This window comes from Neomonachus schauinslandi, chromosome 6 (genome assembly GCF_002201575.2).
Source record: "Neomonachus schauinslandi chromosome 6, ASM220157v2, whole genome shotgun sequence".
Taxonomy (NCBI): domain Eukaryota; kingdom Metazoa; phylum Chordata; class Mammalia; order Carnivora; family Phocidae; genus Neomonachus; species Neomonachus schauinslandi.
The window spans coordinates 112,590,353-112,616,648 of record NC_058408.1 but is presented as its reverse complement, the minus strand read 5'-3'; the positions used below and the strand labels follow the sequence as shown (position 1 = coordinate 112,616,648).

The 26,296-nt window shown below is 47.5% G+C and overlaps 1 protein-coding gene across 1 annotated transcript in view; it reads right to left on the bottom strand.

Annotated features, from left to right (window-relative positions):
• Positions 1–7,133: 7,133 nt before the first annotated feature.
• The window catches only part of LDB3 (LIM domain binding 3), a 58,342-nt gene continuing 39,179 nt past the window's right edge, over positions 7,134–26,296 (bottom strand). The window contains exons 11-15 of the mRNA XM_044916515.1: positions 19,737–20,157; positions 18,422–18,602; positions 17,681–17,801; positions 12,100–12,215; positions 7,134–7,223 (exon numbers count right to left, since the gene is read on the bottom strand). Of these exons, the coding sequence (XP_044772450.1) occupies positions 7,134–7,223; positions 12,100–12,215; positions 17,681–17,801; positions 18,422–18,602; positions 19,737–20,157 (929 nt within the window). The remainder of the gene's footprint in view (positions 7,224–12,099; positions 12,216–17,680; positions 17,802–18,421; positions 18,603–19,736; positions 20,158–26,296) is intronic.

Below are 26,296 nucleotides of genomic sequence, written 5' to 3'. Positions count from 1 at the left end.
GGCCATTCCTCCAACCTATGAAACAGGCAGACTTGGAGATGGCTGTAAGATATCCAGGTGAGACAGTAGAGCCAAATCTGGATATGTGAGCCTGAGGATCTCAGGAAAGCAGTTCATGGAAGACATAGCTGTCGAATGGTTCCGAAAAGTAGTTGATGGCCTTGACAAAATTCATGGCAGAATTTATTCCACAAGCTCAGTAAATACATTAACTTGGGATCATTATTACTTAGATAACCCTTAATATGTATTTTATAGAGGTTTATTTTTTTAAGTTTATCTATTTTTTTTTAAGATTTTATTTATTAATTTGACAAAGAGAGACACAGCAAGAGAAGGAACACAAGCAGGGGGAATGGGAGAGGGAGAAGCAGGCTTCCCGTGGAGCAGGGAGCCCGATGCGGGGCTCCATCCCAGGACCCTGTGATCATGACCTGAGCCGAAGGTAGACGCCCAACGACTTAGCCACCCAGGAGCCCCTATCTATTTTTTAAAATAATCTCTACACCCATCTGGGGGCTCTAACTTATGACCCCAAGATCAGGAGTCACATGCTCTTCTGACTGAGCCAGCCAGGTGCCCCTATAGAGGTTTAAGTAGGATCAAACAGTGAAGTTCATAGTTAAAACATAAATTGTTTTTAAAAGAAAGCAAATCTTAGAACAGTATGTATAGTGTGATTCCAATTAAGTAAAGCATAAAGTGTGTGTGCAATTTGTGTGGGTGTGTATACAAGCATGGGTCTGTTTCCCAGGTTTCAGAAAACAATGTGTGCCATATCTACACAGATCTGCTTCCCAGACTGTAGACAACTACATGGAACAAGGTTTGCCATATTCATCCAGAACTGCTTGATGAACAGTTTCAAATTTTTTTTTCAAGTGAAAAGTATTATGGGAAAAGTAAAAAAAAAAAATTTTTTTGAGAGAGAGCACACGTGAGCGGGGAGGGGGGGGGGGGGGCGGGGCAGGGGCAGAGGGAAAGGGAGACAGAAAATCTTGAGCAGGCCCCACACCCAGCGTGGAGCCCAACATGGGGCTTGATCTCACGACCCTGAACCGAAATCAGGAGTCGGACACTTAACTGAGCCACCTGGGCACCCCAGGAAAAGTAAAATGTATTCTTCTATCAAAACTGGAAGTTCTTGGGTGCCTGGGTGGTTCAGTCAGTCAGGCGTCTGCCTTCGGCTCAGGTCATGATCCCAGGGTCCTGGGATCAAGTCCCACATCAGGCTCCTTGCTCAGCAGGGAGTCTGCTTCTCCCTCTACCCCTTCCCCCTGCTTTTGTGCCCTCTTGCTCTCTCTCAAATAAATAAATAAAATCTTAAAAAAAAAAAAGTGGAAATTCTTGGAGTCAAATATTTATTTTATCTCCTTTAAGCTGGCAGGCATTTGAAGGCATTACCTGACGTGTCTTACTGAGGCCTACAAGATCCTCTGTGCTCCTCACCTCTTCTCCTACTGCCCTCTCCTTACTTGTACTTTCAAGCCTGGGCCTTCACTGTGCCAAAATCCTTCCCTTAAAGACTCCACATGTATTTTTTCCTCCATCTGGGACACTCTATCTCAAACTTTGGTATGGTTGGTTTCTTCCCATCATTCAGACCTCAGCCCAAATGTTACCTCCTCAGCAAGGTCTTCCCCGACTACCCAGCCACAAGTATCTTACTCTGGCCCCCAACACAATGTGCTCTGTTTTATTTTCCCATGGCACTCACTGTCTCAAATTATATTGATTATGTATACTTGCTTATTGCTTGTCTTGTCCCTGAGAGTATAAGCTCTGTGAAAAAGGAACCGTGTCTGGATTGTCGTCCTCCATCCCTACACCAAAGCCTAGCCACTCACTTAATGTTTGTGGAATGAAAAGACATATTGCTGGAATATTATTCAGCACTATAAAGAAATGATGTGTCCAGTCATAAAAAGACCTAGAGGAAACTTAAATGCGTATTACTAAGTGAAAGAAGCCAACAACCTACAAAGGCTACATACTGTGTGATTCCAACTCTCTGACGTTCTGGAAAAGGCAAAACTATGGAGACAGTAAAAAGATCAGTGGTTGTCAGGGGCTAAAGGGCAGGGAGGGATGACTAGGTGCAGCATGGAGGGTTCTTACTGCAACTCTGTATGATGTTGGAATGTCATAATACATGTGTTCAACCCCAAAGAATGTGAATGTGTCAAACCCACCAAGAGTGAACCCTAATGTAACCTGTGGGCTCTGGGTGATAATGACACCTCAGTATATGGGTTCAGCGATTGTAACAAATGTCCCGCTCTGGTCGGGGGGTTGTTGATAATGGGGGAGGCTGTATGTGAGTTGGAACAAGGAGTATCTGGGCAATCTGTGTACCTTCTGCTCAGTTCTGCTGTGAACCTAAAGCTGCCCTGAAAATTAAATCTGTTTTTAAAAAACAACAGCATACATTGCCCAAGTTGTTGAAATGATTTACGTGTGTGCGTGGAACATTGAGAAAAATTCTTAACATTGTCAGCATTGTCCTGGGAAAGCTAGAATCAGGAAAGCCTAAACCCAAATTTTAGGCAGTGTTTTCAAAATTGGAGTTCCATATTCTGTGCTTAAATAAATGAAGCAGGTTTCTTTATTAAGGGACCGAGCACTCATGCAGCTCACATATGTGTGCTGTGACTCTCCAGGGTGAAGAGCATATGCAACCATTTCCTAGGATTTGATCCAGAACCTATTCTTCACGCCATGTCCTTATCATTAATGAGCCTAAATCCAGCTGAATGCCAGTGGTTAGCCTGTGGAGCAGCTTTAAATAGTCAAATATTTCTCCTCAGAACTAATCCAACACAAGTTAGTATCTTCTTTTGCTGATTCCAAACCACTAGAATCTAAGTTCCATGGCAATAACAGTTTGTGTCTGTTTCCTTACTATTATGTTCCCAGTGTCCAGAGCAGTGCCTGGCATGTAGCAGGTGCTCAATAAAATATCTGTTGAAAGAATGAATGAATGAGCAAATGAATAAACAACTTTTCTTCTGTGAAAAGGGCAGAAATTCTGGTACAAGGTAATTATACCAAATTTTGATCCAGGTGTTTCATATTTCCAGGCTCCTTGTGTAATATTTATACTTGCTACAGGTTTCCCAAAGCATTTTTTTTTTTCTGAATGGACACATTGAAGGAGTTAAGAAAATGAAGGAAGAGTGAGGGCCTTGGGCTCTGACCCTACCCCATTGGTGATAATGGTCGCTAACATTTGTGTTGTAATTTCTAACAAAAGCTATTGCATTTAGCTCTCAAAACACCTGTGAGGCAGGTGTTACTACCTTCACTCTCAAGAGGGATGAGAGACACTCTCCCAATGTCACCCTGGTGATATTAGATCAGCCTTGATCTAAGTTCTGGTCTTAACACGTCAAAGTCCATGTTCAGTCCATGGCCCCCGGCTGCCTCCCCAGCTGACCGTGTGTCCTGGGAAGCCATTTCTCCTTTCTTGGTTCCCACATCTGGAAAATGCCCAGGGGATTTCTTAGATTCCTTCCAACTTTACGTTCTATGACTCTATGAGACTCTTTTTTTTTTCTTTTTCTCCATCTGAAGTGCTATAGCTTTAAAAATGCTAAAATAGTATCTTATTCCTTCTTGCAATTGCACAGCTCTTTCAAAAATCTGATTGAGGTGCTAAAAAAATCAAATAAATTATGAAAATGTTCTCTTTCTTTTTAAATAATGCCTGGAAACAGAATACCTTAACAAAGAGTGAACTGAGGGGCACCTGGGTGGCTCAGATGGTTGGGCGTCTGCCTTCGGCTCAGGTCATGATCCCAGGGTCCTGGGATTGAGTCCCGCATCAGGGTTCCTGCTCAGCGGGGAGCCTGCTTCTCCCTCTGCCTGCCACTCCCCCTGCTTGTGCTCTTCCTCTCTCTTTCTGGCAAATAAATAAATAAAATCTTCAAAAACAAAAACAAAAAAACAAAGAGTGAATTGGGTTTGTTAAGCATAGTGTCCTCAGAAACATCTTCCTTATTAAAAAAGAAGAAAAAAATGCCATGAAAGGGTTTTTCTCTGAGCTTATTTCAAAACAAAAGACATGGAAGAAAATTTTCTAGAAATGAAGCCATTTAGAACAGAATAAAAATAAATAAATCTGAAATAATCACCTAGTAGCGAAATAAATAAACCTTTCCATAAAGAAAAGGCAAAGCCTGGTCTTCACTTTATTATTTACCTGGTAAATTCCCTTTGTATGCAAAAATTTGTATTATTCACATATCTTTGTCTGTTTAAACAAGGCAATTAAACTGCTGTTGGGCCACACAGCCAACAGAGTGAGTGAGTTATATGTTTCTTCTCCGTAGGACATTTCGTTTTGCCTCAAACTTTTTTTTTTTTTGCAGCCATATAGAAATAATTTACTTTTGGTTTCATGTGAAAAAAACTTTACACAGAAAAATCAGTATTTGCACATCCTTTTTTAGGTTTTATTGTGCTAAAAAGTAGAATCCACACAGGTCAAAGAAAACCCCAAAACAAACATGCAAAATATTTTTGTGCACACCTCTACCGCACTACTTTCCACTTTTGAAATCTTAAAATTAAAAAAAAAAAAAAAATCCCAAAGCAAGAGTACCCGGGTTGAAAAGCTAACATTATAAAAGCTAGATTCCTAACACAAACACTGCAGACACAAATCACTCCGTTGCAAAAAGTTAATGTTTGTAAGTGTTAAATGAGGAGACATGAACGGGAGATCCGAAGCGTGCTCCCCACTAGGAACTATTAGAAATTGTTTGGTGTCCTAGGACATCCCTGATGGTGAGATAGATACAACCTTAACCCCAAAGCTACGCCAAACTTGCAAACACCGAGGGAACCCCATATTCAAAACTACCTTCTTCTCCTGCTACCTTTAAAATTGTTTTTTTGTTTGTTTTGGGTTTCGGTAAATAAGAGTCCCTCAGAATCGACACTCGTTCTCTCTGAGATGTAGAAAAACCTATTCAGTAAATGACCATGATGAAGTCCTTCTTTGAGATGCTTCAATTTTCTTTTTAATGATCATGTACTTTTTTAATGGTCGCACGGGCATGCGTGCGTCCATGTGTGTGTAAACCCTTTTAAAAGATATTTTTGGAAACTTAACTCTTGGGAACTGTTTTTCCTTTCCTCGAGACCAGTCCCTGAAAATGTGTTTTTGTTTTCGTTTTTGCTTTAAGAGAAAACCTGCCTAGAGCTTTTCTGTACAGCCAGCAACCTCCTATCCCTGTATATTTGAACTTTCCAAAAATAACAGAATGCTCCAAGGTACTTGTTTGCAACTCCTGAAAAATCTCCAGTCACTCCCAGCAGATTTTACTGCCTGGTACTTTAGATTCACTTTCTTACTGCACCACAGGTAAAAAAGGGCCCCGTGGTAGGAGCACAATTATGTCCCTCCTGGTGCTCCCTCAGGAACATGGCTTCACCCTTGGAAAAAAAGCACGGGGCCTCCTGCTAGGGGCGCATCCTGCTGCTGCTTTCTCCCTCAAGGAGAAGGGACACACTCAGGTAGAAAGGCAGTCCCCTGGAAGCCTCAGTTCTCAGAAGAAAATGTTCTAATGCATTCTCATAAAACATGCAAAGAGAAAAATCCAAAACAGGAGTGAGGAGAGAGTAGCAGTGTGTTGGAAGAGTGCCTAACTATTGTGTTCAAGTGAGAAACACCCCCTCAGACTGCCTGCTTCCATGCCTTGTTCAATGAGCATAATAACAGTGCTTCCTGAAGGGAAAGAGAATGTACCATTTCCAGCCTCAGAAACTAAGCTGCTCTCTTCGTCACCAAACAGCTTTAAAATGCTTACTTAGCCCAAACTATCACTAATGTTTTAAAGAAGTTTGAAGACCCAAGTCTATTTCAATAAATACTTAAATAAGTTCTAGATCAACTTGGCTCATACATTTTCAAACTATGGGCCCAAATGGCAAATGAGTACATTATCAGTCCCTCTTCTTCTCCCAACGGTCGACGTCCCTGCACGTACTCAGTGTGTGGCACTGAAAGGAACACTTGAGAAGGATGGTGCAGGTCTGAGGTGGGAGGTGCAGCCAACACTGGCATTTTTACTGAGGCTGGCAGAAGGTAAGGCTCCTCTCTCCATGCAGAGTTTGGGCATGTTCTCGGCCTATTCTGCCATCCTGTTTCAGACACCGTCTCTCTCTTCTTGTCCACAGGTCATTATGCCTGTTGGGGGAAGGGGCACTGAGGAAGACTTCATAAGTGAGCAGTCACAGGACTGGGAGAGAAATACATGCACAAGACCGGGACATTCACGCTCACGAACTTCATAAGCAAAACAAAGGCTAGATGCAACCCAGAGTCGCTTTAAAATCTCCTCTCACACACAGCAAAGCAAAACTGGAAAAACCCAATTCCACTTTCCCATCACAATTCAAAAAGGAGCTAAACCTTCTGGGGACATAGGATGTCTTAGACGTGAGCCAGAGATGTCTGCAGCATGAGCCAGAGCCCTTCCTAAAGCCCTGTCAACTGCCCCACAGCTCCTAGAAGACACCTCCTAGATGCCTGGACTCCCTCAGAACGCTCAACTCTGTTCAAGTCTGAAGTCTGATGCCCAGAGGTAGCTCCGAGACACTAGTAATGGAATAACACTTCCTTTTTTGGTGAGGAAAGCCCAATCGGTCTCAGCTAACAAGCCCTCAGCTATGGCTCTAAAAATACCCCACAACGAGTACTGTTTAGTACTTCGTTCTGTTTGCCAGAGGAGCTCTAGAGAACTCCAACGCACGCTCCAGATTCTCCATGACCACTCTGAGCTCTGTCCCTGCTCTGGTGACCTCAGGGAAGGGTATCGCTTCGAGAAAATGACTTTTTTGTTTTCCACTCTGGAGTTCTTGGAATTCTGTCCTGAACATCTGAATTACCACTCCAGCCTTGGATTAATTACTAGCTTGGTTGAGGAATCTTCATTTGGCTTCTAGTCTGAACTATGCAAATACACGATCTGTGTGCAGAAGGAAGGACTAAAATTATACTTCAAAAGGGCTCAGTAGCTTCCTGTGTTCCCCCTTTCCCCCAAAAAGAAACGTCAGCCTCCTTGAATCCTTTATTGTCAGCGGCAGGAGCAGCTCCCGGCCTGTCCGCATCAGACGCTCTGGGCTCCCTAAACGTTGATGGCGTGTGCGTGCTTCTTGCACAGGGGTTTGTCCTTCTTGGAGTAGAATGGCTGCCCCTCCAGATTCACATGGCAGACCTGGGACAGAGGACAGACAGGTGTGAGGTGGGCCTACCTCTCCCCACTACAAATTCCTAATGACGTAAGCAGAGTAGACAATCAAACTACATAACGTTTAAGACTTCCAAAGAGGAACACAGAACTAAACTCAAATTAATGAAATGGAATACAAAAAAATATACAAGATGAAGATGATCGATGGATGCTGTCCAAAGTTTACAAGACACCAGTACAAAATCGTGAGTCAACATCCACGGGGGCGATTAACATCCAAGAAAATACCATTAGGAAACTAACAAACACATCAGAAAAGATTATCCTCACTAATAAGTAAAGGAAAAATAAATTAAAACCTCCGTGAGAGACCCCTAAGTATCTATTAATCTAACAAAAACAAAAAACAAAAAACAAAAACCCTCAATCGCTTGTTACCTTTAACCTTAGAAAACTGTAGCCAAAAAGCAAAAAAAAAAAAAAAAGGTATCAATCAACAGTTAACAATGCCAAAAGGGAATCAGGCCTACTTGTGCACTGCTAGGGACACCACTCGGTGAATCAGCTCAGTCTTCTGTAGGGGATGTGGCAACACTGAAGAGGGGCTGTAAAGATGTGTCTGCCCAGTACCACTCAGGAGGAGTTTATCTTGCAGAAATGATTGCACGGAACAACGTGTGCTCAAGTGAAAACTGAAAACCACTAAAATGTCTCTCTATGGGGAGATGACTAAGATTCTTACAGTACATTTTCCAATGGAATGCCACCAGGAAAAAGATCAGTCAAATATGGAAAAGCATATGCAGGGAGACAGTATATGAAAGAAAAAGAGGCAAAATTATATATCCCCATGATGACATAATATGAGTGCAGTTTGAAGATGGAGACATCACAGAAAGAAGAAAGCTAAGTAATGTATGTTGAGGCTACTGTGGGTCAAGCAGGAGGCCACTCTACATACACGATCTCATTTAATTCTCACAAAAACTTATGGGAAGGTATGACTTTTCCCCATTTCACAAGGGAACAACTATGGTTCATAGAGCCAAGCGTCCCACTTAAGTCACAGACCTAGCAAGTTGTAGAGCTGGGACTCGGTGTCCAGGTCTGCAAGACCCTAGATCTAGCTCATCTTCCCCATACCCCACCACAGAGGGGGGCTGTGCTTACTTGAAATTGTTCTGGGCTTGTGGGACTTGTATTGAGGTAGCCCTCCAAGTTTGTTGGACTACCAGTGTGTAGGCTGGCCCTGGGTGGGCAGTATGCCAATGTGTCAGAGTCAGCTGGGAAGTCACATAGGCTGGGATGAGCCCCCGGGTCATAGAGGGCACTGAACATACCAAACAGGGAGCAGAAGTAGGGACCACATCCAGGACACTGACATCAGAAGAAGTGCAGATAGAGGTGTCTGGGTGGCTCAGTCGGTTAATCATCCAACTCTTGATTTCAGCTCAGGTCATGATCTCAGGGTCGTGAGATCAAGGCCCATGCTGGGAGTGGAGCCTGCTTAAGAATCTCTCTCTGCCTCTCCCTCTGCCTGTCCCCCGCCCCCACTAAAAAAGAAAAAGGAGGAGGAGGAGGGCAGCAGGTAGAGTTCCCACATACAAAAGGCATGAGGATAGAGAAATCACCCTCTTGAGATGAGCTTAGCTCAGTGAGCATGTGACCACTCCAAGACAGTTGGAAAGAAAGGTGGCATCACAGTGGTCCCATGTGCTTAACCCCTCACCCCAACCCCCAGACAGGAGCTTAATCCATCATTTTATTTTTTTTAATATTTCTTATTATTTTTTATTGAGAGAGAGAGCACGAGTGGGGTGGGGCAGAGGTAGAAGGAGAGAGAATCTTAAGCAGACTCCACACTCAGCACAGAGCCCAATGTGGGGCTCCATCTCATGACCCTGAGATCATGACCTGAGCTGAAATCAAGAGCTGGATGTTTAACCAACCGAGCCACCCAGGGACCCCATCTCAGTCCTCATTTTATATGCTTAGGACTTTAGAGAGGCTGTCTTGTTCTATTCTTTAATTGCTTGTATATGTCAACTTTGTTTTCTTTCAAGATTCCAAACTCCTTGAAGGTGGAGCTTTGTTCAGAGATACTCTTGTGTTCCCCAAACTCAAGCAATATTTGGTAAATTGAATTAGTCTAAAGTTATGTGCTCTCCTGAGATCTAACTGGTGGGAAAACAGCTTATCAGCTGGGAGAGCTAGTTCTGATCTTCCTTTCTTATTAATTTTTTAATTATAAGAAAATATATGCTCGGGGCGCCTGGGTGGCTCAGTCGTTAAGCATCTGCCTTCGGCTCAGGTCATGATCCCAGGGTCCTGGGATCGAGCCCCGCATCGGGCTCCCTGCTCGGCGGGAAGCCTGCTTCTCCCTCTTCCACTCCCCCTGCTTGTGTTCCCTCTCTCGCTGTGTCTCTCTCTGTCAAATAAATAAATAAAATCTTTAAAAAAAAGAAAGAAAGAAAATATATGCCCATCAAAGATGATTTAGCAATATAAAGTGATGGAAAAGGATTCCCCTTGCCCCCCCCCCAAAAAAAACCCTCACAGTTTTCCAATCAAAAGATTCCTTTCCAAAAATTAAAACCAAAACCATGTTTCACTTCGCTATACCTTAACAGGGCAGTGAGTGCCACACAGTGCCACTTAGGAGGAAGATGTAATGATTCATTCACCACGCTGATTCTCCAAAGGACAGGATCTGCCTGGCTTCTTTAGATGGATCCTTCTGCAGTGCTATGGGTCTCTCACACCTTGCCAGAACTTATCTGTAATCTTGGCCTGAACAACCCTATGCTTTACTGCTTCTTCTGGTCTCTCTCTGGGATTTGTGCCACTGTGATTCTCAGCCAAACTCAGTGGGCTCAAGGGACAGACCCATGCTCACCTTTTCCATGGTACCCTCTCCATGTGACACAGACCTCTTGTCAGCCTGCCCTGAGAGAACAGGCCTTCTGTGTCACAGTCTGCCCTGGACTTTCTCCAAGTCTCTTGGATCCTTCTAGAAGTTGGGCAACCAGACTTGCATGCAGTGTCTTAGGATCAGACAAGCCATGACTTGAATGTCAGGGTCAGAGGGCCCTATGTGCCTTGCTGAGCCATTGCTTTTTAGGGGATAACCAGAAAGCCAGTATATTCACATTGTTGTCCATTTTCAGAGGGGAGGACCTGATGTATTTAAAGGACCCTAAAAGACAATTAGAAAATCTATTCCAAAAGCTGGAAAATCGGAGTGTTTAGATTGAATTGTGTTGTTTCTTCCCCCAAATTCATATGCTGAAGTCCTTACTCCCAGTACCTTCAATCTATTCGGCGCTGGGACACACCAGTGACCTTATTTGGAAGCAGGATCTCTGCAGATATAATTAAGATGTAAGTTAAGATGAGGTCATGCTGGAGTAAGATGGGCCATTAATCCAGTAGGACCAGTGTCCTTATAAGAAAAGGAGAAGCATATAGAGACAGACACACCAGCAGAGAAGGCCATGCAAAGACACAGACACACAGAGGGAAGGATGCCATGGGACATGGAGCCGAGACTGAAGTTCTGCAGCTGTGATTCAAGAAACACAGAGACTGCTGGAAACCACCAAAAGCTAGGGGAGAGCGCACGGCCCTGCCGACATCTTGAATTTGGACTTCTAGCCTCCAGAACTATGAGAGAGTCCATTTCAGTTGTTGAAGCCATCGGATTTGGGTACATTGTTACAGCAGAGTCAACACAGTGCACCTCATGCATGGTGGAGTGTACATGTGGTGTAGACACTGAGGTGCATTGCAGTAAACTTTATGATGAGGATTGTCCTATATCATAAGCCTCTAAAAATAGTTCAATTTTAAACTGCATGGATATTTGATACATGGCCACACTTTACCTTGAGCGGCTCTGATAAAACCAAACCAAAACAAACATAGTAGCAGCACATTAATTTTCCCAAATAAAGTTCAGTCAACTGCAGACTCACATCACAGGCCTTTCTCAGGGATGAATATTTCCTTAATGTAAGGCAGAGTCCTAATGTCAGTGAGCTCATTGCTGTGTCCGCACCCCCCTCCCCCAACCCAAAGTCCTCGTAAGGAAAATGCCAACCTCATGGGAAGAATGACTTGGCTGTTCATGGTTAACAGGTCATCTAGGGCTTATCTCCTGGCAACTACATATCAGGAGCAAGACCATTTAGGAAAATAAAATGATACTCAGCCCCAATTCCTAAAGGTTCTCTCAAAAGAAGGCTTATCTCAGCTTTTCATAGAATGAGTCAACAAGCTCCAATCTAGTGTTTCATGGTGAAAATTTGGGGGTAAACCCTCGAATCACTTCATCATCTCTAAAGCAACTTATCATCATAGGAAACCATCCTTCTTTATTCTGACCGAAGCATCATTCGCTGCTCCCAACTATTGAGAGCATTCCTGGTGAGACAAGCTGCTGGTTTGACATTTCCTTAATGAAATGGAGAGTAACAAAGCCACTTTGGTTTAGAAGTAATTATTAGTAATAAACTTTGCTTGACTGTGACATATCCAGCATCATAGTACTTGCCAGCTTTTAAAAATGATCAGCATAGGGCGCCTGGGTGGCTCAGTTGGTTGGGCGACTTGCCTTCGGCTCAGGTCATGATCCTGGAGTCCCGGGATCGAGTCCCGCATCGGGCTCCCTGCTCGGCGGGGAGTCTGCTTCTCCCTCTGACCCTCCCCCCTCTCATGTGCTCTCTCTCTCATTCTCTCTCTCAAATAAATAAATAAAATCTTAAAAAATAAATAAATAAAAATGATCAGCATATCAGCGGGCCAGTGTTGAAAGGGATATAGAGGGTTGATCACCTGGCCCACTAGGTCCCTCTTGCCCCTTCTCAGAAAGTCAGAACCCCCGGCCGTGCTAAAAACATACTGCGCAGATGAAGCAGGTGTCATGCCAGGTGTGTCCCAGGGCTTCGATAAACTTGTCCCCAGCCTCCACGGGGAAATCGCAGCCATGACACTTGGTGCTGAACAGATTGACATAGTCTGAAATGAAAGGCAGAGTGAGGACCAGGCATCCAGGCAGGCTGGGAGAAGCATCCTGGACACACTGACACAATGCACAACAATGACACCACACCGCAAATCACTGAGCTGGGGCAGTGCGTAGGACCTAACTGGTTACTTCTCATCTTGCAGACAAAATGCTCAGTTACATGATTGTGTTTTTTTCTTTTCAATAATTTGCACTGGTGGTGTATGGATTCAGGCTTAGTTACCACTCTGTGCTGGTTTAATTTACAAACATTTTCCAGATCTGTCATTAACTTTCTTTCTACAGGGTGATTTTCTCTTCTGCCTCTGTCACCCTTTAGAGCCCAAACAGACCAATCCCAAAAAAGAAAAAAAAAATCACATTTCCCAATAGCTATGTTTAGTTTGGAAGAAGGAGAGCCCTTAACATTTTTAGGAGTTCTATAGCATGTTCTTTGCTTGGCAATTCTTCTGTCATTGGGCATTTGTGTTGATAACAAAGTTTCACTACTAGAAACAATATTTGAGCTACTATGTTAAGACTCGTCCCCCTCCCTGCCTCACCAAAGAGATAATAATACCATGTATTGTTTGTATAATGCTTTACGGTTCACCAAGCATTCTCGCATAGATGGTATTCTTTACTCAATGTCATGATCTGTGGATTAGTATGTACTGTTTTCTTTCCACCCTCGACACAGTGCCTGGCACACAAGTCAATACCCAACACATATGTGTGGAATGAATAACGGATGGGGTGAATCAATAAATCAATGAATGAACTTAATCTTCAAAAAAATCCCTCAGAGATTGAACTGTAATTATTTTTCTGTTTTATTTTATTTTGTGGATGAGGAAGCCAAGGCTCGCCAGAGTCATATAGCTGAGACACACAGCTGAGTGGGCTGGGTCCCAACTCCAACTCAGGAGCTGTCTTCCCTGGGCCCCAGCGACAAGCAGTTCTACGTACTCAGGGTAGAACTCTTCCAGATTCTTTCAGAGAAGTTTGATGCCTCTTACAAAGCCTTCATTCCCCTGGAAGTGTGCTTGTCTCTCCACAGCTCTGCCACAGTTGGCTTCTCCTCACACCTTCCATGGTTCTGCTCAGGTCTCCTTGTGGACAGTGTGCCTGTTCTCCACCTTAGACCACATCCTAAGAAGCAGCGTGCCATGGGGGGCTATGGACTTGGGTTCTGAAGAACCCAGCACTGAGCTCAAGTCCTAGCTCTGTTCGGGAATTGTTCCTACTTGGGGCAAGTCACCTAACTTCTCAGCATCTCTGGTTTCTTATCTGTAGAATGGGAGTAACTACAGTACCTAAGTCGTGGGGTTGTTGTACAGATTCAATAAGATAATGTACATGAATGTACTTGGCACAGATGCTCAAAAATCTTGGCTCTTATTGTGAATGTCTTTATAAAGGGTGGAAGGAGGGAAGGAAATGTGATTCCAGTGCCTACTTGGCACCAGTCCAATACTAGTGATTTTCTAAGTTTCCTGGGTAATCTTCACAGCAGCTGTAGGAAGAAATATTATTCCCATTTTAAAGATGAGGAAACTGGCTGCCGAGGTTCTATCGCACCGGCAGTAAGGAGCCTGCCTCAATGGACTCCAAAGTTCATCCTCTTTCCATGACTTCACGTGGTCTCTGGTTATCTATTTGACATTGAGCTTTGATAAGTTATATCTCTTGCATCTATTTTCCAACCTACGGTTTCCCCTTTTGTGTTTAATTATGATTTGTCATGCAAATGCTGTTCTATACGTCACGGTCCATGAGGCCTGTCTCTGATGGAATACTTCATTTCTCACCAGAACTAAAAACATCATTCTGCTTCCTTTACAAAGTTAGAGTGGGTTTACAGTTCACTCCGTGCTCTGTAGGAACTAGTGTGGGTGAGAAGCAGGGCCATAGGCTACCCCATCTCCATGGGAGGGCAAGCCTTGTACCCCACTTCTGACTCCTCTCTCATTACTCCCAGTCTCCAGATGCCCTGGACTGTCTCGTCTACCTCATGCCTGTGTATGAACCAGGTCCTGGGCTTGGAAAACTCTACCAGGATCTCTGCAATGCTGTGGGCCAGGCCTTCCTCCTGGAAAGTCCTCATCTTCCACCCCAACCGAGAGAAATGAGATGGGCTTCCCAAGGGCTTCGCTTGGGCTTCCCTGCCTTCTCCCTCCCTCCATTCATTCATTCATTCAATCATCTCTTGAATATCCATTTATGTGCTGGTGTTCAGGATGATGTGTCTGCTTGAGGTTTCTGAAGGCAGAGACCCACTCCTAATGCTCTGTGTCTTTCACAGGAACTGGCACACATTTGATGGATGAAGGATGAATGGACAAACAAAGAAATCGTTTGGAAAACCTTACTAAATAGTAATTCCTTCTCTTGCTGTGCAGCCTTAAATTAAGCTTTTACAATGGAACATCTAGTCTGGCCTGCCGATTGGTTTTTCTGTTTTATACTTAATTCTGTATGATCTGGAGAACTGCCACTTTGTTTTAAAATTTGGTAGCACCGGTCTTGACCCTAACACATTTTTTTTAAAAGTTCACATATTTCATCATTTATCCAAAAAAAAAAAAAAAAAGAGAGAGAGAGAGAGAGACTATAATTGGAATTAAGTTTGTGCTTGGGCTTTTCCCACCACGAATATAATCTAGTTCCTCATGTATTTATTTCTTACTTTACTTCTCCTATTAGGTCTTTATAATTTTCTTTGACTAACTCTCTTATGCCCCAAGTTGAATTCGTACCCTGTAGTTAATGGATTTTATTGCTATTGTAAAAGGATTTCCATCCATCAAATCACAGGTGCTCTCTGTTGCAAAAGGGCTTAGTGCTTTCTGAGAACAGTGGTTCTCAAACGTTAGAATCATCTCAAGGGGTCGCTAAACATTGCTGGGCCCTACCGCTCAGAGTTTCTGATTCAGCAGATCTGGGGTGGGGCCCAAAGATCTGCATTTCTGTGATTCTGATATTGCTGGTCTTTGGATCATACCTCAATTCTCAAATTTAATTGAATATAGAATCATATGGGTGGGGGTAGGGTGATAAAATTCTGCATCTGTACATCTGGGAATTGATCTTCTATATCTTTAAAGTTTCCCAGGTGATCATGATGCCCCTTCAGGTCTGGGCACTGCTCAGGGGCAGGCCCTCCTAGCTCTCTTACTTATGTGCAAGATATCATATGTAAAAGTGTCAGCTCGTGATTGCAGCTGATGAAATCTTTTGGAGTCTAGAGCCTAGCATTCTGACATTCTCCCTTCTGTGTCTTCTTCCAAGTTATTGATAAAAATGATGACAAGGTACGACAATGAGATACCACTTCACCCTCATTAGGTGGGCTGCTATCAAAAACCCAGCAAAATAGCAAGTGTAGGCAAAGATGTAGTGAAATTGGAACCCTGTGCCCTGCTGGTGGGATTGTAAAATGGTGCAGTGCCATCATGGGAATAGTGGAAACCTCAAAAATAGAAATACCATATGACCCAGCAACCCTACCTCTGGGCATATACCCCCAAAGAACTGCAAACAGGGTCTTTTAGACATGTTCATAGCAGCAGTATTCACAATAGCCAAGAAGCGGAAGCAACCTAAATGTCCATCAGATTTGGGGGAGGTACTGAGGACTTTTCAAGCCTCAGACACAAATTATAGAAATTGTAATGCTTTTAGTCAATTAATAATAGCAATTTGTTTTTGTTGTATGTGTTTTAAGATTTTATTTATTTATTTATTTATTTATTTATTTAGAGAGCAGGGGGAGGGGCAGAGGGAGAAGGAGAGAGAGAATCTCAAGCAGACTCTGCACTGAGTGTGGAGCCCGACATGGGGCTCCATCTCATGACCCTGAGATCATGACCTGAGCTGAAACCAAGAGTCGGATGCTTAATTTACTGAGCCACCCAGGTGCCCCAACAATAGCAATTTGTATTGGCATGAACACACATCTATCAATTATCTTCTAATTATCTAACAATTATCACCATACACTCACAAGAAAGGAAAAGAGATTCTTATCTTCTTCCTTTTAAAGATATAGAAACTGAGGCACGGAGTGCCTGAGTAACTAAGTCATTCAATTAATAAGAGCTGGGAAGACATCTCACCTGTATATAAGAACCCAAGAAATTTTTCTTTTATAATTTGTTGTCAGGGGAGAATAGTTTTTGTTTGCTTTGCTTTTCCCCTGGAGGAACTGGAATGTTTTCTCCTTCCTGATTTTAAAGTAAACTAACTTACTGTGTTTCTCTTTTTGCCCACAAATTTGCTGCCCAGTCACTGTTGCTCTGTTATTCTTCATAATCAGCCTGCTTGCTTTTCCCTCTTCTATTTGGTACTGATTTTCTAGTTCTGTTGTCTTAACCTTCATGTCTATGGTAACTTTGTTAGACCCTCCCTCAAATCCTTTTCTGAAAAAGGCAGTCTGTGGGAGTGCCTGGGTGGCTCAGTCAGTTGAGCGTCTGACTTGATTTTTTTTTAAAGATTTTATTTTTTTATTGGACAGAAAGTGAGAGAGCACAAGCAGGGGGAGTGGGAGAGGGAGAAACAGCCTCCCCACTGAGCAGGGAGCCCGACATGAGGCTCGATCCCAGGACCTCAGACCATGACCTGAGCCAAAGGCAGATGCTTAACCATCTGAGCCACCCAGGCACCCCTGACTCTTGATTTTAGCTGGCTCCGCCAGGGAGTCTGCTTCTCTCCCTCTCTCCCCCTCTTCCTCTGCCCCTCTCCCCACTCATGGATACTCTCTCTCTCTCTCTCACTCTAAAATAAATAAATAAATCTTAAAAAAAAAAGAGGCAGTCTGAATAAATGAGTGAGGAAGTGGCTAATTAGCCAGGACACCTGATTCTCTAATAGAGTGCTTTGTCTTCAAAATTTATAATTTACTCCAAGTTTTAAGGTAAAACATAGCATTTTGGGGAAGAGAGAAACTGAATTCAGCTGGGGGTGGTTACAGGACTCTGAAGGAATATCAGAGGAGCAGGGAAAGGGACTTTCACATGTTTGGTGCTTTACACACTTTCTCTGGTTAATCCTCACAACTCATGAGGCAGGTGTTTATACGCCCTTTTTTACAGATGAGGGACGTGAGGCTCAGAGAAGTTTAATAACTCACTCAGGGTTACAAAGCCAGCCCGAGGTGGAGCCTGGAACAGAACCTAAGAGAAAGTCCAAAGCCAAAGCCTTTTCAGATTCCAGATCAAAATCATCTGAAAGGTTTCCCAAGTGGTTACAAGATGCCAACCTGTAATCCGCATATGTGGTGCAGGGAAGGGAACTGAGGTCAAATGTGTAAAAAAAAAAAAAAAAAAGCTATAGACCCAGCCCCCACCCCAGGAAAACATGATTCTGCCATTTGGAGCCTCCTGATGGTTCCATGTGAATGGACACAGGCAGGAGCTTCCTGTACCTGCTCCTTTCTCCCAGACTGTGGGGCCTCCCCACAGCATAGCAGTCCTACCTTTCTCGCAGTAGGGCTCCCCATCTTCCATGTGGAAGAGGCTGTTCCCAAAGGGCTTTTTGCAAGCTGCGCAGACGAAGCAGGTGGTGTGCCATGTCTGTCTCAGGGCATGCATCACTTCCTGGGGGGAAAGAGCCTCCACTCAGGCCAAGAGGTTCAGGGGAGAGAGGAAGCTGGGCCCCCTCTTCCTCACCAGGCCCTGGCTACTGCCGGAGCATCCCCACAGGGAACAGGGCAGGAGAGCCCAGGAGGTGGGCCTTGGACGTGCTGAGGAAAGGCCCGGAGACGGCAGAGGAGTTCACACTCATGTAGCCCCTGCTGGGTGCCAGGTTCTGTGTCAAAATCATCGGAGAGGTGGTGACATTAGCTGTGATTCTGAACCCTCCCATCAAAGCTGGGGCGGGGGGTCTTGCTTATTACCGCTGCTTTACCAAAGGAGCATGGAGGGGTCAAGGCCACATGTGGGTGCGTGGCGAGGTCAGTCTATAAAGTGATAACTTGCTTTGCAGCAGCTCCACCAACACGTCGAGCCGTGTGGCCCAGGCAAGTCATCATCTCTCCCTCCATGTTCATTCGCTCCCTAGCTCATTGGTGGCAAACCAACTCCCTTGTAGGATAGAAAGTTGTTCTCTCTCCGTTAGCAGCCACTTCTTGGCTTCCTAACGGGCCCCCACAACCTTGGGGAGGGAGAGAGATTGGGGAAAAGACAAGAGTCAGAGGAGAGGGATGCTGCCCACTTACCCCCATGATTTTAGTGTTGCACTTGGCACAGATTGGGGCAAAGAACTGCTCGTAACAGCGCTCGCAGTACACGTTGTTCTGCTCCTCCACAAAGCACATGTCGGCCAGGGAGGTCTTGCAGTAGGCACAGTTGAACTCTTCCGGGTGCCAGGAACGGCCCATGGCTACCAGAAAGGGGCCCCTGGGGAAGCAGAGAAAGGCAGCCCCAAAAGCTCGAGACCGGATGTTTCAGGACACCCAAAACTATTCATACTTTGACCCAATAACCCTGACTTTTGTAACTGTTCTAATGAACTGATGTGAAATTCAGATAAAGCTCTATGCAAAAAGATATTCATTGTTGCAGCAACAACAGGGAAGCAACTCAAATACCTCCAAGTAGGGGACGGGGAAGTGTATTCATAACAAGAAGAGCCAAGACGACCATGCCAATGGCTGGCCTTTATTGGGTGCTTACTCTGTGCCCGGCACTGTTTAAGAAGAAATGTGCGTGGATTAACTTGGTTAGTGCTTACAACAATCCTAAGAAGTAGGATTATGGTACCTGCTTTCAGATAAGGAAACTGAGGCACAGAGAGGTGAAATAAGTTGTTCAAGGCCACAGGGCTAGCACAGCCTGGGTAGCCCAGATCCAGATTAGCAGTCAGAGCAGTGGGACTATGAGGAAATGTGGTGCATTTTCATTTTTGCTTTTTGGAACTCTCTAATTATTCTCTAATGAGCATGTGTTACTTTAAGTAAAAGTGTATTTATCACATATATATGCCCTCCTCCCTAACACACACATCCTATAAACATACTATGTCCAAACAAGTGTCACCTACGTCTTGTGAAATGACTTGTTTTCCTTTTAGGGTGGCAGATGCCCACCAAAGCCCCGAGCAACACTGCCCTGTCTGTGGAAAGACCCAGAAAGAACCCTAAAGGAAAGCTGGGTCAAAACTAGCACTGTCAGCCAGCTTGCACCATGCCCAGTAAACCTGACAACAAGACCTATGATTCCCAGAACCCGGCCTTAGCCCGAGGGGGAGGTCCTGGCACCAGGCACCGTGCTGGGAGCTTCACCCACTTACTTCATGGAATTCGCCCGACTCCCGGGGAAGTGGGTGTCACACAGGTATGGAAGCCAAAGCTCAAAGAGGGTCAGACTAGGTGGCAAGCCAGAGGAGCCCGAGGCTGCCCAGCAGGGAGCCTTCTCCCTACTCCTGCCCTCCCTCTCACCTCCCCCGCCCTACCACAGGGTTCAGACAGTGCACAAGCACCCCACACCCCTGCGCTCCCAGCGCCCCAGCTCAGGGGCACAGCTGGATCGTACCTGATGATGTTGCTGCAGTGGCCACAGAGCGGAGTCCTGCTGCTGGCTGGGACGCGCTCAGCCCGCTGAACGATGCCCCTGGCCAGGGGAGACCCCTGGGGCCCCGTCGGGGTGTAGGCAGGGGTCCCTCGAGGCAGGGTCTGCTTGCTGATGGAGGTGGTACTCTTGCCAGGGGCAAACTTCTGAGAGAAGCTGTCATCTGTCACCCATGGGGGGCGGCTGGCAGACTCCACAGGGCCCCCACTGTAGGCCGCTGAGGGTGCAGGGTTATAGCTTGGGGCTGGCGAGGGGGTATAGGCTGGTGCCGGGGAAGGGGAGTAGGTGGGGGCAGGAGAGGGGGTGTAGGCAGGGGCAGGTGAGGGGGTATAGGGAGCTGGACTATAATTGGCCCCCGGGGATGGGCTGTAGGTAGATGCAGGCACTGCAAGCCAAAAATAGCCAAAGAAAAATGTATCAGGAATTCATTTACCCCAACTTCCCCCACCCCCAGCCAGAAAACTCTAAAAGGTGACTTTGATATTAGAGCGGTACAATTCCAATTTTTATGGAGGACACGTTCCTGAACTTCTTGATGCCCCAGATTTGAATTTGCAGCAGGGAGCCAAGGGAGATAAAGAGCAATCAGAGCAGAGCCCTTGGGAGCTTGAACAGGGCTGGGAAAGGGACATAGCTATAAATATCTGCAGCTGTGTGGGGTGGGGCTCGGCCAGGCCTTGGCTTCCAGAAGCCTGCAGAAGACAGGGAATGGGGGCGGGCATGCCAGGCAAGCCTCATATCTGGGTCCCCTGGGCCGGGAAGGGGGTGGGAGCGGGTCAACTTGGCCTTGACTGGAGGATGCTTTCAGTTGCACTCTGACCAGAGATTTGACATCTGAAATGCCTCAATCACATGTGTTTGCTGAACCTGGACCTAGTCCAGCCTTTGGGACAAAGTGGATGATAGGGCAGTTGGGTTTTCGGGTTCAGGTTTCATGTTTAGCTACAATCATTTTCTCAAAAAACACTTCAGCTTGATTTATATTGGGGGAAATTTCACCTTGGTTTGATTGGGGTGGGGGTCTTGAGAGAGCCATTCAGAGGAAGCCTGGGCAGAGATGGTGGGGTGACACAGCCCAGGTCTAGCTGCTCCCTCAGTCTGTGGCTGCCTCTAGGAGACCCATGCTCCCCTACACCACTCTGGGGGAAACAGAGTATGTCTGAGTGTGTGTGAAATTACCATGAAAGAGTGCAGGAGAATGCACTACCTCACTTCTGGAACCTCCACCTCCAAGTCTCCCAGAGCTAAAAAACCTTTTGGGGTGACAACACAAAGGAGCACTGTAGCTGCTCACCCAAAGCCCTCTGAGGCCTGCGCCCTCAAAACCTAGGTTTCTAAGTTCTGCTGCCTCCCACTGTGGAGCCTGCACACATTCCAGTCAGGGAGGTTCCAGAAGCCTCACCTCAACTCACAGTCTGTGCCTCTGGAAAGAGGCCTCATTCCTCCCATCCTGGGAAGCATGCTGGGGCAACCTCCCTCCATTCCTGAGCCTGCCTAGGTGGATGGACTATGCTGAGGGGTCCTGAGACAGCCCCCCTCAGTTTTCCAGCCTGGAAAGGAAGGTCTTGCTCAGGGCTAAAGTTCCCCACCTGGCCTCTGATCTCTCCCACCTGGTTCTCCTGGACCACCTTGGGTGGCCTGTGGCCTGCTGTTCCAATCGTATTGTTCTACTCCCAGATGACTGGCCCTTCAGAGCTGGGTAACACAGGAATCCCAGTACTGTGGGTGGGTAGGGACCAGGCCTTTGTTATCAAAAGTTGAAGGGGTAAAACCCACCATGGCCCTGTCTTGGAGCCATGTTGGGAGTGATGCTGGCTTCTAAAAGTAAAACTCTCTCCATAAGGAATCAATCTTCTTCCCACTTACTAAGGGAGTAGGCTTGGCACATAACAAGTCATCTGGTTTAGTCCCCTTTACAGTTGAGGTCACTGAGGCTCAGACAGAGCCAGTAAGTGGCAGAGTGAGTCTCCAAAACTATTCTATTACCCCAAGGTGCCTCTGTAAAGAATATAAGTCTAATTTCCAGAAAATCTCGGCACACCATGTCATTGAGGAATAACTATCAACTTGGAGGAGGTCCCATGCTCTGGCATGTAGCACAGCCATCAGGAGCCCTGGGTTCAGGTCCCAGCGCTACTACATCCTGGCTGTGTGTCCTTGGGCAAGTTCCTTAACGTCTCTGGGCCTGAATGTTCTTTTTAAAGATGGCATTAATAATTCTTAGTGCCTCACAGGTTGGTTATGAGGTTTCAAGGAGACAAGAAATATAAAGTGCTTATCCTAGGGCCTGGCACAGTGTATGCATCATTTCACGTTAGTGAGCATGGTGACTTCTGGGTCTCAGGGTCTGGGTGAACTGTCAGCTCATCTTACTGCCTGACGGTCACCTGAGGGAACCCGTCCAGGGAGACTGTGGGATGTTGGGGGTGGGGATGGGAGATGTGACACCCTGAAATCAGATAACCTGGGACTAAGTCTATCACCAGTGGTAGAAAGTATGATGCCCCTGCCTGCCTCAAAGAGAGTGGTGGGGACCTACTGGGGTGACATGATGCATGCACTGTGCAAATTTGTGAAGCCCAGATTCCAAGTGTTGCCACCCTTCCTAACAACCTTGCGTAGCAGCCAAGTGCCCAGAGCAGGGGGTCTCAAAGTGCTGGGGCAGGGGTAATGAGGGGAACGCCACCAGGGAGAGGGTGTGGGGAGAGGTGATCTAGCAGAACTTCAGAGCAGCTTCATCCCTCTCTATTATATATAATGGGGTTCTAAGGGTGCACTACTACTATAATGCAAAAAGTGGTGTCCCCCACCCTTTTTTTTTGTAAAGTGGGGGCTCTCTGCTGAAAGGGATTACGAACAAAGCCCCAATCCTGTGCCAGGGCGCAGCCCTAGGTGGCCAGTGAGCCCTTGAAATGTGGCTAATCGAAACTGAGAAGTGCTATCAGTGTAAAATACACACTAGATTCCGGGGCTTAGCACAAGAAAAGAATATAAATATCTCACTAATTATTTTATATTGACTATATATTGAAACGATGCTTTGAATATACTGAGTCAAATAAAATATGGTAACATTAATCTCACCTGCTTCCTTTTCCTTAAAAAATGTGGTTAACTAGAACATTTATTTTTATTGGACAGTGCTGCCCTCATCAGCTCAGTGGCTACCTAGGACTGGCCGGCTGTGTTATCCACAGGCAAGGCCCTTTACGTGTATTAGTGCATGTAATACTCACTGCAATCCAGTGAGGCAGAGAATATTTTCTAGTCCACTTTACAGTTGGAGAACTGAAGCTTGGTGAGCCTAAGTGACTACTGGAAAGTTGGGGAGCTCGGGCAGTGGGACAACTCCAGATCCCCTGCTTAACCACTCCCTACGCAGCAAAACAGGCTTTAGCATGCCCCTTCCAACTCGGGCCCTTGCCCGCTTTTCCTGCTTCCCTCCAGCAACACAAACCCGATTCCCTCTGCCTGGCAGACGTTCTCTTCCCTCCTCCGGAAGGCCTTCCAGACTCCCTGATCCAGCCCCCTCTTCTAAGCCCCCGCGAAAGTCTCGGCAGGTCAGAGGCATGCCGGAATCTGGAGTCCGGTGGGCTGCCCTAGGGGCCTTCGGTTCCCTGAGGCGCAGACCGGCAGCTCCCCCCTCCGCATCGCTTGCCCCCACTCTAGTGGGGTGAGGGTGGGAGCGCGAGGAGCGGCTGCTTCCCAGTCCCCTTGCCTCTGGGCCCTTCCTCCCGGCTCTGGCCGCGCCACCCCAGACGTGCCAGAAGGGAGACTTGATATCCCATCTCCGAGCCCGGGGCTGTTGCTATTTCTGCTTGACGGAATTAAGCCCGTCTAAATTAGAAGGTGATATTTCATCTCTAATTGGCAAGTTCAAAAGGCCCCTATCGCACTCGGCGGCCTCGGGAATGTGTAATTAAACAAGGTGATTTCTGACTCATCCCAGGTCGGGCCTGGCTCCCCACGAGCGCCGGCCCCCGCCCGGCCCGCGGGCCGACGTGGCCTCCCCCCGGCCCGCGCGGGGCCCCTCCGCCCACGGTGAGGCCGACCCGGCCGCCTCCCGGGCCCCAGGTGTTCCGGGGAGCGGCCGCCCAGCCCGGGCGCCAGCGCTGAGAGCCGGGCTGCGAACGCCACCCTCAGCGCAGAAGGGTCCCGCGGGGAGCTGCGGCCCCGCCTGGGTCGGCGGAGGACGGGAGCGACTCGGGCCCGCGTTCCCCGCTTCTCCCCAGGCCGCCTGCCAGCCGCCCGGCCTCCCCGGGAGAGGGGCGGAGGCCGGCCGCCTCCTTCCCTGCGGGCAGGCATGAGTTAACGTCTGCACCGCCTGGGAACGCCGCGGAGGGAGCCCCGCCGCCCCGGGGCTCCGGCACGTCTCGCCCGCCTGGGCCCCAGCCCGGCAAGGAGGTGAGGGGGCGCCGGGCGGGCCGGGCAGGCGCGCGCGCGCCCCCGGAACCGTGCCGCCCCCTGGCGGGCCTGCGGAGGAGAGCCGGCGCCCGGGGTCCGCCCCGGAAGGTGCCCAGGAGGACCCGCCTGGGAAGGGAGCCCGGGCCGGGCCGGGCCGGAAATGCGCTCCGGGCGCGGAGAGCGCGCCTCGCCTCAACCGGCCTCCTTCCCGCCCTCCCCGCAGTGGTCCCCGTGTCCGCAGGGCAGCCGCGTCCTCCAGCTCCCTCGGAGATGTTGCACCACTGCAGCCAGCTCCGAACTGCTCCCTAATCCTGTGACTCTAACCTCAGAACCTTGTGTCCCTGCCCCTGGAAGGACAGGGAAGGGCGCCTCCTGTGTGCCAAGTACTCGGCTGGGTGCTTCCTTTCGTCCCCAGAACACGAGGTCTACATAGCTTCGTGCCCATTTTTCAGAGCAGGGAATTCAGGCCGCCGGGACGAAGTGCTTTGCCTTGGGGGAGGCGGAGCAGAGCCCCGCACAGGAGCCGGTCTGGTGCTGAAGCCGCTTCTACCGCCCGCACTCAACACCGCGGGCACGAGGAGGGCTCATGATGGCTCCTCGGCCCTGCGCATCAAGTCAGGCTCCCCAGAGCAAGGCCCTTCCGGCGCAGTCCCTGTCTGACCTCCCTGCCCTCCGGCTTCCTTGAGGATCCTCTCTGGGGTCTCTCCTTTTCCCTAACAGGATATGCTCCTGGGGCACCTGGGTGGCTCAGTTGTTAGGCGTCTGCTCAGGTCATGATCCCAGGGTCCTGGGATCGAGCCCCGCATCGAGCTCCCTGCTCGGCCGGGGAATCTGCTTCTCCCTCTCCCACTTCCCCTGCTTGTGTTCCCTCTCTTGCTGTGTCTCTCCTCAAATAAATAAATAAAATCTTTAAAACCAAAAAACAAAAACAGGATATGCTCCTGAGTCTGGACTCGACCTCATGACTTCTTGACCAACTCTTCCTTTCTGGCGTGATATCGAGAAGCCCCCTCCCTGTCCCCTTAGAGTTAGCTACCCCATTCTTTCCTGAACAAGTCCTTAACTTCCTCACCTCAGCACTGTTACCATGTGTGAAAATGGTGTGTGTAACCATTTGGGAGGGGGGCGGAGAACAGTTTGGATATTACTGCAAGTGGAAAATGTCATTATTGCTAGAATTTCTATAGTCAAGATGGCTGTGAAGAGAAATATGCTTTAAATGAAAAGTGTATGCCCACCTAAAATCCTATCTCAGCCACCCATGGAACTTGCATGGGCCCCCTCTGGGAACCCTTGCGACCCATGACCCCTGTGTGTTCAGCCACCAGAGTGCACAGTTCACAGCCTCTCCCCATGCCATTCTTTACCCCCAACTTGAGTTCCTTACCAGCATTCAGTCATTCATTTATTCCTTCATCCACTACCTTTGCTGAGCACCTCCTCGGTGCCAGGCCTGAGTCAGGGGCTGGGGAGCCAGTGAAGAAAATCTGCCACAGCCCTGCCCTCCTGGAGTTCAGGGTCAGAATCCAGTGGGAAGGAGGGGATGGTGGTATCAGCCCTGGATGGCTATAGATGCCCAGAGCCCTCCTGTGGACATATCCGCTAGACCAGGGCACACAGGACCTTCCCCCAGCCTGGGAAAATACTGGCTAAAGAGCCCTCAGCTTCACTGCACAGGGGGCAGGCAACGGAGGGCGAGGTAACTGAGAATTGCCCTCAGGCTCTGAGGCGCAGGCCAGACTTCGCGAGGAAAGAGGGGACATGGGGCTGAGTCCTCATCCCTGTGGAGGGGCCGGGGGCAGTGTTGAGAATGGGGACCAGAGCAATGGAACAGACAACCAAGTGAGCTCAGCCACCGGCTGACCCTGTGCTGGCCATTCTGTTGCTGGTCACGTGTGCTCTCTGGGCCTCCATTATCCTGCCTCAGCTGAGGAAACCAAAGACCAGACAGGATGAGCAGGTTGCCCAGGGTCACAGCATGATGCAGGAGGTCTGTCCAAAGCCTATGGTGTTTTCATTACACCTGCCTGTCTTCCAGCTTGAGGCAGACCCAGACTCCTGGAGAAACAAGCTCCTCCCCTAAACCCTTTCTTCCTTCACCTTGAGCCTGGAAATCCTCA